Here is a 19407-nt window from a genome sequence, read left to right as displayed (position 1 = left end):
TACGTACATGAAATGTTCAATGTATCCAAATCAAATTCCAGAAGAGTAGCTGTGTTAGTCTGTGTAAGAAAAAATAACACTGAGCCTTGTAACACTTTAAAGAATTACATGCACTGGGCGGTTGCACCCATCCAGAGACCATAAGATTTTCTGGATCTCCTTCCCTGTGGGCAGAGAGGAAAGTCTGGCCTTAGAGGGGGAAGTCTGCCTTCAGAAGCCTCCTCCCAGCAGGTACGGAAAGTTCCACTGCCGTTGCACCTCTACCAATGGTGCTCCGATGGTGGAACTGGAGCACATTCTATCAAGTGCATGCCAAAATGCAAAACCAAACTATGATATTTTTATATCATAGAGCTTTCGGCTTTTGGGCAGTATAAAAATGTAATAAATAAATATTTTTTATCACAGGTTTTTAAGAGCAAAATGCTCCGTCCATAATACATTTCATTAAAGCTGTAATGAAATTTCCCTACATATGAATAAGTGGACTTCCTCATCTGTTTCCTACTGAACAGGCACGGATCCATTCATCTCAGACAAATGAGTCTTTCAGCAATGAAGATGGCCTTCATTGCTCCTTTTCCCTTTTATAAAAGGCAAGGCAGGACGTAATGAATTCTCCTAACCTTGCCGCAGTTTAACTTGTGTGTTCCAGTGGAAATGGCATATATTACAAGATTACATCACACTATCTTTTAAAAGCCTTCTTATTAGAGCATTCTAATTGCTTCACTGCAAATATACCCATCCTCCTTCACTCCAAAATAAACCTGAATGTTAGCTGTGTATCATTGCGCTCTCTTTGAAAATTAACATGTTTTAAAGAGGTAAAGGGAATGCAGAAAATAGCTTAAATGGTGGTTTAGAACTACATCTGCCCCCTGGCTGGTAACTGATAATAGGTTTCCAACTGTCATCTTTTTCCAAGTAACAATGGCAAAGGTTCTTAATTCTTTTTCCTTTTGCACAGAACCCTCTGGGTAAGCTGTATAATCATCTCCTTTTGACTGCTTGCCTGCTTCCTTACACCACAAAATAAAAGTGGCAAAAAGGTCTCCCTTTGGGGCTGTGTTCATTCCAAACCCTTGAAGTACCCAGCTTTTAGTTGATGATGAAAATATGAGGTAAAATGGAAGAAGCATTCAGATCACACAACTAGTTTTACATTGTTGTTTTGACAACATGCTTTGCTCCATCAGTTTGTGCCCACTGATGCCAAGAGCATAGAAGCCAGTGCTTCCTGCAAACTACCAAGGACACAGCCTCCACTCATTTGAAAAGGGCTTGTGTGTATGCAAGCCTGATTGAAACAAATAGAATTTACAGTGGCAGTGCTTTGTGGATTGTATTTCTGTCGTGTAAGGTTCTCTTTCTGATTCAAAACACACCGTTCGTTGCTTGCCTGCTGCTGAGCTTCTTCAGATTGGGGGGGGGGGGCGAGGTAAGGAAATTGCATTTCCCTCCTGTCGCCTTGAATCGTGCTTCTGTCCTACAATAAAGATGAGCAGCTTCCTCTTTCTTCAGAAGCTGAAGAAAGAGGAAGTAAACAAAGACCACGTGGCCCATTCAGTGGGTGGTTTTTTTCGTGCTGCTTTCCTGCACAATTTTCTGGGTCTTCTTTTTTCACAGAAAAGGGACCAGAAAAAGGACCCCCCCCTCAATTGCTCTCCATATCTATTGATAGCATCAACCCCCCTAATAACCCAGAACAAATCTTCTGACTTATTTTTATTATTCTTTCATGTCTTTTGTTCCCATATTCAATCTGTTCCCATATTCAAATAGTGATGCTTCTGTCTATACAATAAAACACCTGTTTTCTCAGCTAAAACTCTGACTTATGTTCTGGTCAACTCCCATTCTGACTAACCAAAAAATAATAATGGTAACTCTATTTATAAAAGCATTTTATTCCACGTTTTATCCATAACATGGGCCCCCAAAGCAGTTTGTAGAACAAAACCAAAACTATCAAATAACAAAGATTAAAGATTAAGCCTTAAAATCAAAAGAATCAGAGTTAAAACCTTCAGTTGTATATGACAAGTTATTTAAAGCCAAGTAGAATAAGCATGTTTTCATTAACATCAGGGATGGGGCTACTCTCAGCTCCCTTGGGAAAGAATTCCAGAATTGGGGGTGCTATCACAGAAAAGGCCCTGATGTGTTCCTTTTTTGGTGGTGGGACATATAACAAAGCCTCCAAAGATGATCTCAATCTACAAGCAGTTTCATATCGGAGGAGGCAGTCTTTCAGATGCTTTGGCCATTTAAAGCTTTGTAGCAGGGCTAGGCACATTTTGGTCTACGCAGGGCCGGCGCTGCCATAGAGGCAGCGGCCTAGAGTGCCAAGCAAAGGGGGTGCCGAATGGCACGCCCGGAAGCCGCTCTCCCATGGCGGCTCTGAGAGGGCAGCTTCCGGGCGTGCCATTCCGAAGCCGCCTGCCTGCCCCCCAACCCCAATGTCTTGGCTTCGAAGCCAGGAGTGGCTCCCGGCTGGGTGCTGGCTTTGAAGCCAGGACTCTGGGGTTGTGGGTTGGGGGGCAGCTTCGGAATGGCGTGCCTGGAAGCCAGGAGAGCGGCTTCTGGGTGCGCCGTTCTGAAGCCGCCCCCCACCCCCAGTGTCCTGGCTTCAAAGCCAGGAGCAGCTTCCGGCTGGGCGCTAGCTTCGAAGCCAGGACGCTGGGGTTGGGGGGTGGCTTCGGAACGGTGCGCCCGGAAGCCGGGAGAGCGGCTTCCGGGTGTGCTGTTCCGAAGCCGCCCCCCCCCGCCTCCAGTGTCCTGGCTTCAAAGCCAGGAGTGGCTTCCGGCCGGGCGCTGGCTTCGAAGCCAGGACTCTGGGGCGGCTCCGGAACAGTGCGCCCAGCTGCCTAGGGCGCAAAATAGTCTGGCACCGGCCCTGGGTCTACAAATCTCTCAACATTGGTTATGCTAGCTATGGGTGGTAGGCAAAAACATCCAGAAAGCCACAAGTTGCCCACCTGCACTTTATAGGTAAGCACTGGCACCTGAAATGGGCCCCTGAAATGCATCAGAAGCCATGCAGTTGACATAATACCGGTGTAATTGGTTTAGAAAGAATGTACCAGAGAGCAATCTGGCTGTTGCATTTTGCATCAGCTGCAGTTTCCAAACACTTTTCAAGGGCAGCACCATTGCAGTTATCTAATCTGCGGACAAACAACACATTCTTGTTTCAGGCAATGCCATCCATATGCAGAAATGTGTTCTAACACGGGAATTTATGTAAACTATGAAAAATGCATGCCTTAATTTTGCAGCTCAGATTTGGAGTCTAGATTAGCAAGCAAGGGGAAGAACAGGTGGAAGGGATTTCTTCAACATAATATTCAAGGTTCTGAAGTACTGGTGATGGTAACTTCCTTTACAAAAGCTGTGCTAGTACTAATAAACTGAAGAGAGACTGCTTTAGCAGACTGCTGCTGTAGGAGCTAAGCCAGATTGGCTTCCGGCAATTCCACCTACATATTTTCCAGCTGTTAAATCCTTTCCTTGCGAATTTTCATTATGGGCCTCATTTTGGCAATAGATTCTCCTCACATGTTGCTTATTAATAAGAGCAGGAGTAATGGCATATAATCCAGTGCAATAAATTTAGTTCTCAGAAAATGAAATAATTGTTGATTAATGAATGTCTTTCACTGAGTTGCTAGAAGCAAATATCCTTTCAGTTTAATATAGTGCTGTTATTTTAGTTGCAGAACAAATGTTTACAGGCCACAAGAGTATGTTTAACTTTCAGACCATCTATTTTCCAATTAATTTTGCATTGTGTACACTGTGTATGCAGGTCCCTGATATTGTCTCCATATTACTCAGAAGAGTTCAATCTCAGGTATTCAGAGACCCAGCAGCAGCTGTTCTTGCTCCATTAGACTCACAAAGTGACAGAATAATGAATTAGGTTTTGGTCTGTGCTTGAATATATTTCCTTAAATTGGTAAAGTGAAATTATTATTTTTACGATGAATGGCGTTAACCTCCCCCCTTCCCTGTATCCAGTCTTTGAAATAAAAAGACTGGATACACTTGTAATGGCACACTTGTATTTTCACATAAGCTGTGTAGGAATGGCCTCACTGCTACTATACACATCCATTGTTAAATATATATATAGAATATATCCCCACCCCCCACTACATCAGAATACCTAATGGAGTACAGAAAGCTGTTGTCAGCGTTCCTTCCATATCCTGGATCCCTGAACAACTCCTTAAGGATCTCTTGCTGCCTTCCTTGTTTTCCTTCCCCTTCTCAGTAATGTGGGGTTTAGGCTGTAGATGTGGGGTGATTCACACAACAGACGCTTTAGGTTTAACACAAGAGTTTACTAGTATATTAAAACAACCACATTACAAATAAGGGTATTTAGTCAATGTAGTGATACAAAGGCATTAAAAGAAAATAAGAGTTGTGAAAACACAAGTTCCTTTACCCTAGCTGCATTTAGTTTTTTCCTCATGCTCTTGCCTTCTCCTTGTGGGAATCTACACTGGTGTTATTCTAACGCTTTGAATGGGTTACTGTGACGCATAGCGTCACGTGACCCTGGGTCTCCAACGTTGTAAATGAGTCATACTTACAGGTTCTGTTTCTTAGTTCCAGCGTGGCTGCAGATTCATGTGCCTTGTCCTACCGGTAATTCTCCTCTCGCAACCCAGAGCTGCTGAGTTTGCTCCGACCACTTCCTGTTCTCCTTCCTTCGCCCCGTTTGCTATCTTATCTGCTACAGCAGATAAATCACACCAGCCTTATACTGTGCAATCACTGACAATTGTATGCAAAGGACTCAGAGGTTTTCCACCTTAGAACCTGCTTTTATTGTGAATTACTCCCATGCATCCTGCCTTAAAATTTGAATCAAATTGGGTCATCGGTTGATTTTTTATGATTTTTTAAAAAACATTTCCCCCCTCTTTGCAAAGGAGCTGTAGCTCCCTGCAGGAAAATTAACAAGGGTCCAAAGCCCAAAACTCATGACCAGCGGGGCTTAAATGCGGCTGCTGCTAAAACTTTTCAATTTGGTCTCCCATCCAAATTCTGACCAGACTCAACCCTGCTTAGCTTCAGCAAAGTGGCTGGCTCCTGTACGTTCAGGCAATTCCCTGGGACTTGTGTTAAAATGTTTTGGGAGGGAGGGATTTGTGTGTGCTTATGACTATTGCCCTGCATCTTATCTGCTACAGCAGATAAATCACACCAGCCTTATATTGTGCAGTCACTGACAATTGTATGCAAAGGACTCAGAAGTTTTCCACCTTAGAATCTGCTTTTATTGTGAATTACTCCCATGCATCCTGCCTTAAAATTTGAATCAAATTGGGTCATCGGTTGATTTTTTATGATTTTTTAAAAAACATTTCCCCCCTCTTTGCAAAGGAGCTGTAGCTCCCTGCAGGAAAATTAACAAGGGTCCAAAGCCCAAAACTCATGACCAGCGGGGCTTAAATGCGGCTGCTGCTAAAACTTTTCAATTCCGTCTCCCATCCAAATTCTGACCAGACCCGACGCTGCTTAGCTTCAGCAAAGTGGCTGGCTCTTGTGCATTCAGGCAATTCCCTGGGACTTGTGTTAAGATGTTTTGGGAGGGAGGGATTTGTGTGTGCTTATGACTTGCCCTGCGCTGCTAGCTAGGAATGAGGCAGGCAGTGGGCGGAGCAAACCCAGCAACGAAAGGATGTGCCCTGCAGTAACGTTACAGCTACAGAGAACCGATACAGAGAACCACGTTAGAAAGGGCCACTAGCAATGTTATAAGACTAGTGTAGATCCGGCCCTTCTCTCTCCCTGTCTGTCTTTTTGTACTCTTTTCCCCAAAACAGAAAGTAGTCTTTTAACCTTGAAGAAATGAAACATATCCAGGGAAATGAATCTTAACCAGAGAAATGAAACTACACTCACAGAAGAACACCAGGCCTCTCAGCCTGACTTTATTATCTTGCCTTTATATAGGGTGACCATATTTGGGAAACCAAAAAAGAGGACACCTAGTGTGTGAGGGGGGGAAGCAGCTTTCTGAGTCCTGCAGAAAGTACGTTATTCCCCCGCCACCTTAAAGAACCTGATTGGAGTGGAGGAGGGGATAGGATTTCATTCTGCACCACCACCATCCACTCCAATTGGGGCCTTTTCTATAATGTCCACGAATGACCCACTTTCCCCTTTAAGACCTCAATTGGAGCTCGGGGTGGGGGAATGACGTGCCTCAAGAAAGCATGTCATTCCCTCCTGCCATGCTAATGGCAGCCTTAAAGGGGAAGGTGTGTCATTCCAGGACATCATTGAAAATTATAGAAAATCCCCCCTGACACCATGGAAAGAACAAAAACCAGGACAAATCCGGGGAAATCCTGACAGTCACCCTACCTTTATAGGACTCAAACCTTCACAGCTATTTTCACCATTCTTATAGAAAGGCAGGATATAAGTGTCAGAAATAGTGTATTCAAACAAATCTGACACTATGGCTTGGATTTAAACAAGAATGGGTTTATTTCCACTTCTGCAGAGCCCTTAGAGCTGCTCCATATGTAATGCGAGGGCTCTTGGTAGATGGCAAGGGGCTCCACATGCATGCACCTGAGTATTTCTGGATCCAAACCGCTGGGTGTTTCCAGGTGAGGTCTACATAGGGCTACCTTTGTGCCTAATCTGGAAACTTCAACTAGTTCAAAATATGGCAGCCAGGCTGGTCACTGGTACACCTAGGGATGACCACATTACACCAGTTTTAAAATCTCTTCACTGGCTGCCAATTAGTTTCCAAGCGAAGTTGGTTATTACCTATAAAGCCCTACATGGTTTGAGTCCAGGCTACCTGCGAGATCACCTTCTCCCGTACAATCCGCCCCACACACTCAGGTCCTCCGGGAAGAATTTACTCCAGCCAACAAAAACAAGGCTGACAACTATTACCCAAAGGACCTTTTCTTCTGCCGCTCCCAGTTTGTGGAATGGCCTGACGGGAGAAATTTGTCAACTTAACAGTCTTCTGGAATTTAAGAAAGCCATAAAGCTCTTCTGGCAGGCCTACCAAGTTGAATTTTAAATTTGCCCTTTAATAATGATCTGCTTTTAATAATGTATTAATTTTAAATGTTTTAATTAGTTACCCTATTTCTTTGATTCTAAGACACACTTTTTTCCCCATATAAACATCTCTAAAAATGGGGTGCGTCTTAGAATCGCAGGTGTGTCTTAGGTTTTTTTTTTCTATTGGTGGTACTGAAATTAGTGTGCGTCTTACAATCGATGGTGTCTTACAATCGAAGAAATACGGTATATGATGTGCGCATTCGTGTTGTACCCCGCCTCGATCCAGAGGGAAAGGCGGGTAACATAAAAAAAATATTATTGTTGTTGTTGTTATTTTGTCCTGCAGTGGGTGTCTTGTTGCCTGTATGGTGCTCTGTGTTTTATGAATGACTTGTTGTAGGGTGTGTTTTTATTACTAGTTGGGTTTTTATGGTAGAATATTTAGTACATGAGATATTTTGATGTACTTAAATCTGTCCATTGCCCTGATTTTAATTCCAAACAAAAATGGGACAGAGATTTTAAAATAAAGTTGATAGCAAGAAATTCACAGCTACCTTCGACATCAATAACGTTTATTTTTTTTACTGATGCATCCCAGTGGCTGAGTGGTTTTTCAGTGCTTTTGGGGGCTGGCTGGCACCACTGGCCTCTTACCAAAATAGCAGGCAGGCTAATTAAAAACATGGTTACCGGTTCATTTCCTCCAGCTGTGGCTATTTCTGAACAACAGACTGGCTCTGAAAAGCAGTTTACATGTCTTCACAGCATTACTGATTTATCAGAACACCATAGCCCATGACAAAATAGAAATAATAATAATAATAATAATAATAATAATAATGACAAAAATGTTGTAGAAAAGGAAGAAGAAAGGAGAGAAAAATACACAACTTCCATGGAAATTAAAGAACCATGGCAAAAGGAAAAGGTTACAATTATTCTGTTAGTCACATCAGTCACTGGCATCACATCATTATTATTATTTTTTTACAGAAAACCTTCAGAATACATCCATACCAGCAGCAGTCATACTTAAAACATGCTCAATTGTCAGGAAATTCCTGAATCGGTAAAAGAAAGCATGACCTGACAAAACCCGTCATGTCTGTCTAGAAAAACTGCCACAATCGAGAAAAGAGATAATAATAATACAATATTAAACTGTTGACTTGCCTCCAGAAGGTTAATACTGAATGATACTGCCAGTTTTCTCTTGGTAGTGTATGCATGCCAAAGGACTAGAACCATTATACAGATAGTTCTTCTCTTGTTTCTGCTTATGTTACCTATTTTGGTAGGATGGTCATATGAAAAGGACCAACCTTTCTGAAAAGCTCCTAAATAGAGTTCACAGAGCACTGGTGGCCCATAGACCACAGTTTGAGAACCTCTGATCTAGAAGGTTGTGAGGTTTCACATGGGGAAAGCCTCTACTTAGGAAACAGTGGACCGAAGGCATTTTAAAATTTATCTTCATTCACATAATGTAATGTAATAACATAAATGGGTACAGCACTTGATTGCAGAGTGGATGTGTATCTGTAGTAGCTAAGGTATAATGCCTGTGTACAAGACAGGAAACACAGACAAAAAGAGATACACAAGTATTTCCCTAGATTTATAGACAGGTGTATTTGTATGTTGAACTCAACTTAGCCCTTGGGCGTAATTGCTCCTCTACGGGCTCAGAGAGACTGATAATGTCTTCCTGTCATGTTTTATTAGCAAGTCTTACGAAACAAATATACTACTGAATGGCAGTATTCTGTATCTGCTTATATCTGGTTGAAAACCTAAATGTTTAGTTTCTTCATCATTTACAAAATGCCCTTAGGAGACTGGTAGCATCTCATCTTTTGAAACACAGGATGGAAATATAATTCTGCTAGCCCAGGATATTTATTTTAAAATGGCAAGAAAGGCAGATGGATGGATGCTGAGTGTCCTTCTTGTGCACTGAGTCCTTATTTTGTATAGAAGGATTCCTTCTATTCAGGAAGGGAGAGTGCAATTTTCATCAATTTGTTCATTCCCACTGCAACTCCCTGTGGCACCCCACCCTTTTCTGGGATCCAGATTTTTGTGGGCTGCTGGATGCTATAGGGGAAGGGTGACTCAATGACCTGGTTCACACATAATTCTAACCAATGTTTTATATAATCAATGGGTTGTTGAATTCTGAGTTGCTGTGATATGCAAACCAAGCTGTGCTAACAAACCATGGTTTGTTAACCACAAACAACTCAGAAAGAGTACTCATGCTTAGTTGTTGGGCTGTGAACTCTGGGTTATTTAAACCATGGGTTGTGATGTGAGAACTCAGAATCATGAGTAGTTTTGCCAGGTTATAAAGGCAGTGGGCAAGAGTGGTAAAAAAAGGCAGCTACTCTATATGCTAGTACTGCACTGCCAGAAAGACATTTGGGATACAGCAAGGGAGTGGGTGAAGTAAGAGGAAAACAAACAACCCAAGGATTGAAAAAATGAACAACCCAGGGATTAAACCAAACAAACCACGGTTTGTTTGATTGTTGGGCAACAAACCATGGGTTATCACTATATGCAAACCAGGTAAGTGAAAATTGCCACCTAAAAAAAGAGCAACACCTTCCATAAGCAGAACTCCATTTATGGATGTCTGGATCCACCCTAGATTTTGTTGAAGACCTTAATGTTTGTAATCAGGTTGAAATACTGGCTTGAAAAGCAATGTTCGCTGTAACTGACCTTCACACTGGGAAAACAGAACTAATTCTTGCATTTCCCTTTTAAGAAGTTATTTTTGGAGTAGTGTCATATATTCACACATATGGGAATTATCCTGTAAGCACTGTACATTACTTTGAGGAAATCCTGATAGGAATGTTAAACATTCTTCACCTGAAAAACCCTTAAGAAGTATGGATTTTCGTATGAGATTTCGTACTTTCACCTCAATTCTAAAAGCAGCCTGTGCTGAACAACTGTGTTTGAGACCACAAAAAGACTTGAAATGGTGTAGAGTGAGGAAGTGTCATGTGACTACTTTCCATAAACAGCAGTAATGGTAAATAACTCTTACCTTCACGTAGTCACACACCTTTACATATAGGTAGATTAGCAAGTTTATAACACAGAGGAGAGTCCTTTTATTTTGGAAATGATATGTGATAAGATAATATTTTCTCTGAAGTATGCAGAAACATAAGCACCTCTTGTTTAACCACTGAGCAAAGAATATCTCTGCTATACATTCTTCCCTGTGTAACCATGCACAAGCAGGCAAATTCTGCTGGCAGATATGGCCTCAGCTCAGAGAGAAAAAGGATGCCATATAAAAGGAAGGAGACATCAGTGGTAAAAGGCCTTCTACATAGATATGTGGACAATAAAGGTTGGGAAGAGTAACAGTAAAGCCAATATCTCATAGCTAGAACAAAAACAGTGGGTGTACTTAAATCTTCCAATGCACACAGGAAGGTTTTCAATAATTTCCATGGTACACCACACAATCAGGAAAATTCTGTAAATTGCTTTTGATTTGTTGGAAATATTGGTTCAATCTAGTGAGTATCTACCAACCCACAGAAATGTTACAATCTTGAAATGAACTTTTCTGATTTACACAAGTGATGTAATCATAGGGATGTATCATGGACTGTGATCTACAATACAACAACGTTTAAAAATCATGTATCTACTTCTACTTAAAAGTCTGGGATCCTAAGGGTCAGTGAAGTATCCCAAGAAAAGGGGGGAAAGACTGCTGCTAATTTGCTATTTGGAAAACGCTGGTTGCATTTTCCAGTATTTTTTTCCTTACTGTGTCCTGTATACTTTGCTCAAGCTAAGTGCACATCTAGAGGAAATCTCTCATTTTGTTTGCTCCTGGCAATTCCAAAGCCTTTCAGCCCACCAACACATTTGAACAGGCTGTGTTTAAGAAACATGTGGCAAGCCAAATAGACTCATTCAGTGAGTTGCATTCCATTCTAAGGAACTTCATTTATATAAACACTCTGCTGCTCTGTGTTTTGAATCTTTATTTTAATCTTTAATTTTTAACTGACTTTCATTGATTTTTTAAAACCTGCTCTTAGTTGACTGTTATATTGTCTGTACTCTTTTATTTCTTATTATGATTATTGTTATATTGATTATATTTTATTGGATATTTTACTATTGTTAGCTGCATTTGGCATAGTTCTTTGGATACTGCAACCACTGGAGTGGTTTGTTATGCCTTATTTATCTGCTGCTTTGGCATGACAATGGCCTTAGAAGGAGCAGTGAGAATGCAATCAGGATAGAGAAAATTCTTGGTTGCTGTTCAAAGAAGTGATGTATAGAAGAGCATAGAGATTCATAAGAGAATGATGGTCTCCATCCAATCAGAGGTTATAGTGTAGAGGCTTGCAACCACCAACAGAAAGATTCCGGACTTGTCCACATGATGTAACTTTCCACAAGCGAGGCGCTGCCCTCAATGCTTTCAGTACAACGACCACCTTGAGGTCTTTTTTTTCATGTCACTAGGAATCTGCACAATGGCCTCTATCACATGGCTCTAGCAGCCTCCTAGCATCTGCAGAGCAACAAAATATGCCATAGCCTATGCCATTTCTAATTCACAGAAGAGAGGCTACTACGGCAACAATCAGCTGCTTCACTGAGGATTTACATCCCTATCTTCTTTTTGTTTTAGTAGTGGAGTAGCCCAAGGAAGCAAGCAATAAAAATGGAGGAAAATATTGCCAAAGGCAAAAGAATTCTTACTATGGATCAGCAAGCAAACCTTGTCATAGAAAAACCACCACTGTACTGTCAAAATGGAACACCATCAATGGCAATAACAGTGTCACTGACTTGAAAAAAGATCAGCATGGCAGTCAGCCATGTCTGGAAGTAATGAAATGTGAAGTCAATTGTCACCTGAGGTGCCAAACCTTAGAGTCGTCTCAAAAAATGAAACGAAAGAATTGTATGCCTAGCAAAATAGGTAGCATTAATTACTCAGCCAGGCAAATTTAAGAATGTAAGATGTATATACATCAGATAATCTCTGCTTTAGGATAGACAAGAGAGACATTTGATGACAGGAAGAAATGCAAGGTACTCTGAAGAAAAGCTGTCACAATTGTGCCTCTCCTTCCTTCCTAAACACGAGTTCACATAACACTTCAACGTATTAAGGGCAAATGAAGCTAGGAAAGTTAAAAGGAATAAAAACAATATTGCACCTACTGTCTGGAGAAATGTGAAATGGAAGATTCTTCAACTGGCAAAGAGAGTGGTTGTAAAACAATTGAGAAGATGTCTGCTTAACCTGATACATTGGACAAAGGCTTTATGATAAATATGTGCAGCATCTGGGGACTGGGGCTGCATGGGCTGTCTACAACCCATGGGGCCCAGAACTTTTTGCAGCTGAAATTGCCCTTGCTGTTGAATCTGCTGCTGCTGCAGCAGCAAAAACCAAGTAATTTTAGAGGGAAACAAAGGTGTATGCAGAGTGTGCATCTTGGTTACAACTAGAGTTGCATTCCCGGGAGGGTTCTGGGAGCACAATTATGCTTCCAAACAAGATGTTGAAAACACCTTGTTTTCTTCCAAAATCACTGTTGGTGTTTTTTGCTGCCACCCTAGTGGCAAATTAGCGGTGGTGGCGGTGGGGGAAAATGGCCTGGGATGTGGGCCATGTGTTGGCCACATGAGCTGAAAGATAGTCTGTTCCCTTAACCTAACCAAAATGATTTTAAGAACCAATAACAGGAGGACGTAACCCATCTGGATGAATACACTGGTCATCTCTTTTAAGTTGCAAGGCAGCAATTCTGGTTTTCACCCCTAATTCAATTAAGGTGATCCCAGCCTTTCATCACACACCCCTGCCTTGCTATCTCCTAATATATAGTCTAACTAACTGGATATTAGGCTTCAATCCTATATATACTTCCCTAGGCAGAAGTTACATTGACTTCAATAGGACTTACTTCTAAGTAGGCAGGCATAGGATTGCACTATAAAACTGTTCACTGCTATGGGTCTGTCCTTCAGCAGCAATCTACAAATGTGCAATTGCTCTTAAAAGAGCAATATGTTATAAACTTCCAGTGTTGCTTATACAGTCTGATGGAATTTAGGCACTCTGCATGCTTAATGAATACAATGGGCTTTGCTGTACGGGTAATTTTAGAGCTGCTATCAGATTACAGTTCAGCCAGCAATATGGGAATGTAAACCAATTCCATACAAATGTATACATATTAGGAGATCACTAAATGAGCTACTTTAGCACACAAGTTCTTATATTTCAGATATAACTAGCAGAGAATTTTTTTTGTATACAGCTTAGGTTTCTTAATCTGAAAGATATGGAAGCTTAGAATGCCTGAGAAAAAGTGAGCTAATATAAATTCTCATATCATGTTAGGCATTCACCTATGGTACCATGCATTTTTCATTTTTGTGGCTGTTTTCCAGCATAGTAAGGATATAAAATAAACTTTATACACTTCTTTAAATTATATAATCAGAATCTGAAGGACATTTTTGTCCTGACTGGCATAGACTTTAACTTCGCTTTCAGCTGTTATATAATGTTGTGTGTCTGAAGCTAGGTGTGTGTGTTTAGAGATGACTCTAGCATGTTTATACCTAAAAGTGTAATATATGAATTTTACAAATTCTTGATTCATGTAGATACACAATCATCAAAGAGCTGTGATTATTTATAACTCCATTTTGAGAATGTCCTCAGAGGCAAACTGAGATTTTCCTCTTCAATAGAGATAGTTCAGACTGAAAAATAAGCTCTACAGAAGTCACTAGTCCTTCTCCTAATGTTTATCCTTCTTCCACATCCTTTTGTTAGTCATTTGTGAAATGTAGATAGCTATGCCCCCAACATTAATTCTGTGAACCCCCCAACATTAAATTTGTGAACTTCGGCTATTGGGCGGTATGGAAATGCAATAAATAAATAAACATCCATGTATTCAGCAGAATGTTTGCAAAGGGATGTTGCATGGATGTTGGGGGCATGGCCAGAGAGCATGTCAACATGAAAGGTGTAGTTAGACTGCACAGAGGGGCTTTCTGGCAATCAGGAACCTGTTCCCATAGGGCTCCCCACTGTGGTGAAGTCCCTACGGTTGGCAGAAGTGGTCCTTAATGCATTCTAGGGAATGGGCCGGTAGTGGGGGCACAGAGAAAGAGAGAGGCATGCTGATGATGAGGGTATGAGTAGCTGGCACAGCCCCACTCACTTGTTGACTGGATGCAATAGTAGTACAAGTGGGGAGAATTGAATTTGTTCTGCATTACTAGGCAAACCAGCATAATCCCAGACTAATATGTGAATCACAACAGTTATCTTTTGGACACACTTCTCTTAATTTTGCAGTGCAAAATAACTGTTGCTGACTCAAAACATCCATCTAAAGATGCAAATATTAGGAAAGTTTCATATAAAAAATCATGTAAGAGGAAAAACTGCCTACAAAAATAAATGCATATTTTCATGTTTTAATTTGCAGACTGATGTGGAAATTGGATGGAGGGAGTAAATATGTGAAACTGGCAGGGACTGGAAACAGTCTGACTTATCCAACCCTTGTGAGTAGTAAGTACTTCTGAAGAGAGCTATAGTCTATAAAGCATCAAGATAACACAACTAAGATTGTAATCCTTTCCATATTATATTAACGTTAAGACTCTTACTTTAAGAAAAAGAAACAACTGGAACAACATTTAACAGTTTCCCCAGCTTAAAGTTATGAAAAAAATTCTGATAAATATTAGGTACTGAAATTTCAAATTCTGTACAATAACATATTTTAATTCTTGACCACAGCAACAGAAGTTCAAAATAGAATATGAAATCAGACTATTTCTATGGTGGAGTCCAATCAAAATTTCTATTCAGCTGTATTTGAAATAAAAATTGCCCTGTTGATACAGACTTTTGGAACGTAGTTCCAGTCATCTTACAACTTCTAAGCTTTATTTTGCAATAAAACACCTCTCCATAATTTTCTTTTGTGGCTTGACTTCAGTAACGTGACCTCAATACAACTGAATAAAGGCATTTTGATTCAGCATCCAAATGGAAGGTTTTCTGAAAATAAGTCTCAAACTGGCATTAAGTAGCTTGTGGCCTATGTGAAATTATGTGCCTCTTGATAACCACAAAGTAAATGGAAGACCATGTTTTGGTGATAGCTCTTGATCAGAGTACTTGTCAATATCATATACTGCTCTGTCCTCTTTTGGTTTTTTTGTGATATATTTTTGTATACTTGAAGATCCCAAGTAATTTGTGTAGTATTTGTTAAAATATTGCTTACAGAGACCTTATTTGTTCTGCTTTATAAGATCTTTTTGTGTTTAGTTGTTGATACAAGTATGTGTACATATTTTTCCTGAAGTGATTCTCTGAGTATCTATTTGGAGTACCCACTTTTAAAGTCTTCTACTGTAATGCCTTAGAACTCTTATGTTGACGGTACTGTCAAAAACTGGGTATAAATCTAGAAATAAACAAATCCTGACTGGTGGTGACAGAATAACCACTCTTTATTTTAATTTGCATTTTTATCTGTTACTGATACTTCTAGGCTGCTTTACTTACATTTTTCCTAAAATCATTAATTCATAACCAGGAGTATCTCAGGAGTATGAGTGTTTTACAATAGAGCAAACTAATATTTTTTTAGGAATATTTTGTGTCATTTCGATGATGAGCATTTACTTTCAAAAAATAAAACATCTGCCACCACAATATTAAATAAAAAGCATGAAATATGGAGCCTACAACTAGATTTTTTCCAAATACACATAGTAAAATATACACAAATATAACATAGGGGCTAAAGGAAAATGCCATGACAATGTTGTAAATCAAACATTTCTTAGGGCACAATCCTATGCATGTTTAGACAGAACAAAGGTCCTACATGCTGGCTTAGTAGAATGCTTGGCGTTGTACGACTTTTGTTTGCCTACACATGCACAGGGTCATGCCTTTAAAGAGATGTCTCCCTGTAAAATAAGCTCATTGATTATTTCTGTTGAAATAATTTGAGTTACTTACTGGGTTGAGAACAACTGTGAAAAACAATTCTCCTCCCTGGATACTTTTGTTTAGTTCTTTTGGACCACCAGGATACTCCTTGTAGAAAATTGTATGAGTAAAAAGACCGCAGGTTTGTCGAGGAAGAACCTGTATAAATATAGAATAGTGATAAGGGGAGGGAAGTGGAAAATGATAGGGCACGGTCTACCCTTGCCAATGCTAAGCATGTCTAAGTCCCAATGATTTTAAGGTAGGAGATAACAGCACGTGCTGAACTCTCCCATTGTGTGAGTTAAATATGGTTAACATTGTTAGGTCATGTTTTAGTTTTCTTTGTGTACAGGAAAACTGCTCTGATTAAAGCTACACACTCGTGGGACTGAGTTGGCCACTTACACGTCACCAAAAAAGAGGAAAAGTACCACCAAAAAACAAGGGCACAGGTTTTGGATAAAACACGCATATGCTAATTATAAATGTAGTTGCAAATTGAGAAACAATACTTTAAATAGAAATAGAGTACATCTCACCATAGTGGTGAAAACTGACCAGGTGACCTGTGTGCCTTCTCAGCCAGTTTTCTCTGCTGACCTCTGCTGATAAGCAACTTCAAGGAGCTTGTGCTCCCTTCTTATGGTTCTTTATCTTTAAACTGGCTTCAAATAAAGGACACCTTCAAACAGAGGACTACCCTCTGTAAAGTCACCCTACCTGGCACAGCTTTCCACAGTAAGCAGGTTCAGTAGCAATGTCCCTGCTTTGTGCCAGTAAACCTATGTGCAAAGGAGCATCAGGTGAGTATAGCCTTGCTGGATTAAAATTTACCTTTATTTATCAGATTTCTTTACACCACTTTTCAAAGTAGCTTACAGTCATCATTCTGAGTGGCAATAAAATCATAATATCAGAGAGACATGCTACAACATAAAACTAACAAAAAAACATAGTAACATCTGAAATCAGATCAGCAGGGAGGACTAGGTAAAACAACTCAAAGTAGCAATTAATAAAGTTCAAATAGCTGTCTCTTATATTCACCCGCCATACATAAACCTTGCAGCAATGAGACATGGAGACTCCGAAGCTGATCACAGGGAATAAGGAGGTTCATCAGGCAGTTCTGAAGAAATCCACCTGTCCCATCCCTTAAGGCTTTAAAGATTAACATAGGGTGACCATATGGAATGGAGGACAGGGCTCCTGTACCTTTAACAGTTGTATAGAAAAGGGAATTTCAGCAGGTGTCATTTGTATGCATGCAGCACCGGGTGAAATTCCCTCTTCATCATAACAGTTAAAGCGGCAGGAGCCCTGTCCTTTTTTGTAACTGGTCAAGAGAGTGGGTCTCCTGCAGCTTTAACTGTTGTGATGAAGAAGGAATTTCACCAGGTGCTGCACACAAACAAATGACACCTGCTGAAATTCCCTTTTCTATACAACTGTTAAAGATACAGGAGCCCTGTACTCCTTTCCAGATGATCACGCTAGTTAACACCAACACCTTGAACTAACAGGTAGCCAAAAATGTGGTAGAGCATTAGAGTTGTATGTTCCAGCCAATGAGCCTCGTCAAAATCCCAGAAGCTGTATTTTAAGCTAGTTTAAGTTTCCAGACCATCTTCAAAGGCAGACCAATGTCGACAGCATTACAATGATGAATGCTGGAGGAAAGTAAGGCATGAACTACTGAGGCCAGACAATGTGAACTTTTGGTATGTAGAGCTTTTATAACATACTGTCTTGCCTTTTGAGATTAGTCACAAGTAACTGGGAAAGTAATCAGAACATTCAAGATCAGAAATAAAAGAGCTCACCATGATGTTTTTGTGAATGAAGCCCCTTCTGTACCGTGCTGGTTTCAGATGTGGGTACTCTTCTGTGCTAGTGATTCTGATATTCCAGACTTTCTTCCAGGCATCATAAAGTTGAACATGAACAGGATAGACACCAGAATGGTGTGGAGCCACAGCATATCCCATATCAGTTGGAATGCCATGTTCCTGAAAAAAAGCAAAATAAAATCAGGAAGTTAAGCAATCAGAGCTAATATGCGGGAACCTTTACCATGCATATATTTGAACAAGCGTGATAATGATACTGTATCTTTCAGCTACAGTGCCAGTGAAAAAAATGACAAAACTGTAGGCAGTCATGTCAGTCCATTAGAAAACAGTCCAAAAGCAACTGTAGCACATCTTTATGACCACCAATTAAAATTGATAAAGTACTGAGCGATCTCTCTCTCTCCCTCTCCCTCCCTACCCCAATCCCAGCTTTTCAGTGGCGATGCTATAGAGCCTAACACATTTTTTTCCTATTTGTGAACTGCGATAGATGTATTTCATTATGCATGGAGCCATGAAGGGTATGGAGAGGCCCATGCATATATGTATAAAGGACCTGAAATAAGGGTGTGGGTGTGGAGGGGAGAACTCTACTGAAAAATCCATGTAAAGTTGCTCAACATCAATAATTTTTAAAACTCTATTTGCTTTTCATGTATATCTATGGATGCAGATAGTTTGTGAACCCTATGCATTGAACCCTTAGAATAATATTCTTACAGTAGATGTTGATATATGCTTGTCCTTTCACATGTATGCAGAAAGGGACAAATAAGAGCTTCCAAACAGCAAAGATAGAGTCTTTCCTTTCTGATTCATTTTTCACAGGGGCTTCCTTGCTCACTGATTAGTTCAATGCAATTACTGTTTTAGCTAAGGTCCTCCTGATGCAAATTGTAGTACAGTATTCTATGGGTCTTTCTGTAGATTAAAGTTCTATACTTGACTCCAATTCTGCAACAGTGTCACCCAGGTTTTCCTGCAGCTGTGATGACCTTTTATTTCTAACCTAGAAATTTTGAGAGAAAATTGCTATCTGCCAACATGCAAATGACCCTCCCTGAGTAATTTATTAATTTAGAGAGACGTGCATGGCTTATTTTAAAATCCTGGATGAATGAACATCCATATGACTTGTTAATGGCATATCTTTTTTCCTCCAGATTTTAAATCCTTTCTCTCCCTAAGCTTTAGACGTTAAAGCTTAAAATGAAGGCTCCTCTGTGGTTTTAAGTCTCTACTTTTTTAAACACTAAATTCAGTTCGGGTCTACTTTGGTGATTCCTATCTGCAAATGTAATGCAATTTCTAAATTCTGTTTTAAGGGCAAATTCCTAAAGTGTTCCTTGTGAGCCTACTGATTTGCAATGAACACTTCTACTCAATACTCCTGTTGCTGAATGCAGTTTAAAGAAGCAGTATTGAATCTAATCAACACAACATGGATCT

At 40.2% G+C, this 19407-nt stretch overlaps 1 protein-coding gene across 1 annotated transcript in view; it reads right to left on the bottom strand.

The window, feature by feature from the left end:
- Nucleotides 1-19407, bottom strand: part of LOC134404740 (bifunctional heparan sulfate N-deacetylase/N-sulfotransferase 3) — a 76179-nt gene that overhangs the window by 16934 nt on the left and 39838 nt on the right. The window contains exons 5-6 of the mRNA XM_063135610.1: nucleotides 17929-18114; nucleotides 16133-16261 (exon numbers count right to left, since the gene is read on the bottom strand). Of these exons, the coding sequence (XP_062991680.1) occupies nucleotides 16133-16261; nucleotides 17929-18114 (315 nt within the window). The remainder of the gene's footprint in view (nucleotides 1-16132; nucleotides 16262-17928; nucleotides 18115-19407) is intronic.

This window comes from Elgaria multicarinata, chromosome 10, assembly GCF_023053635.1.
Source record: "Elgaria multicarinata webbii isolate HBS135686 ecotype San Diego chromosome 10, rElgMul1.1.pri, whole genome shotgun sequence".
Taxonomy (NCBI): Eukaryota; Metazoa; Chordata; class Lepidosauria; order Squamata; family Anguidae; genus Elgaria; species Elgaria multicarinata.
Note: the sequence above shows the minus strand (reverse complement) of the source record. Positions and strands in the feature narration are given on the sequence as shown.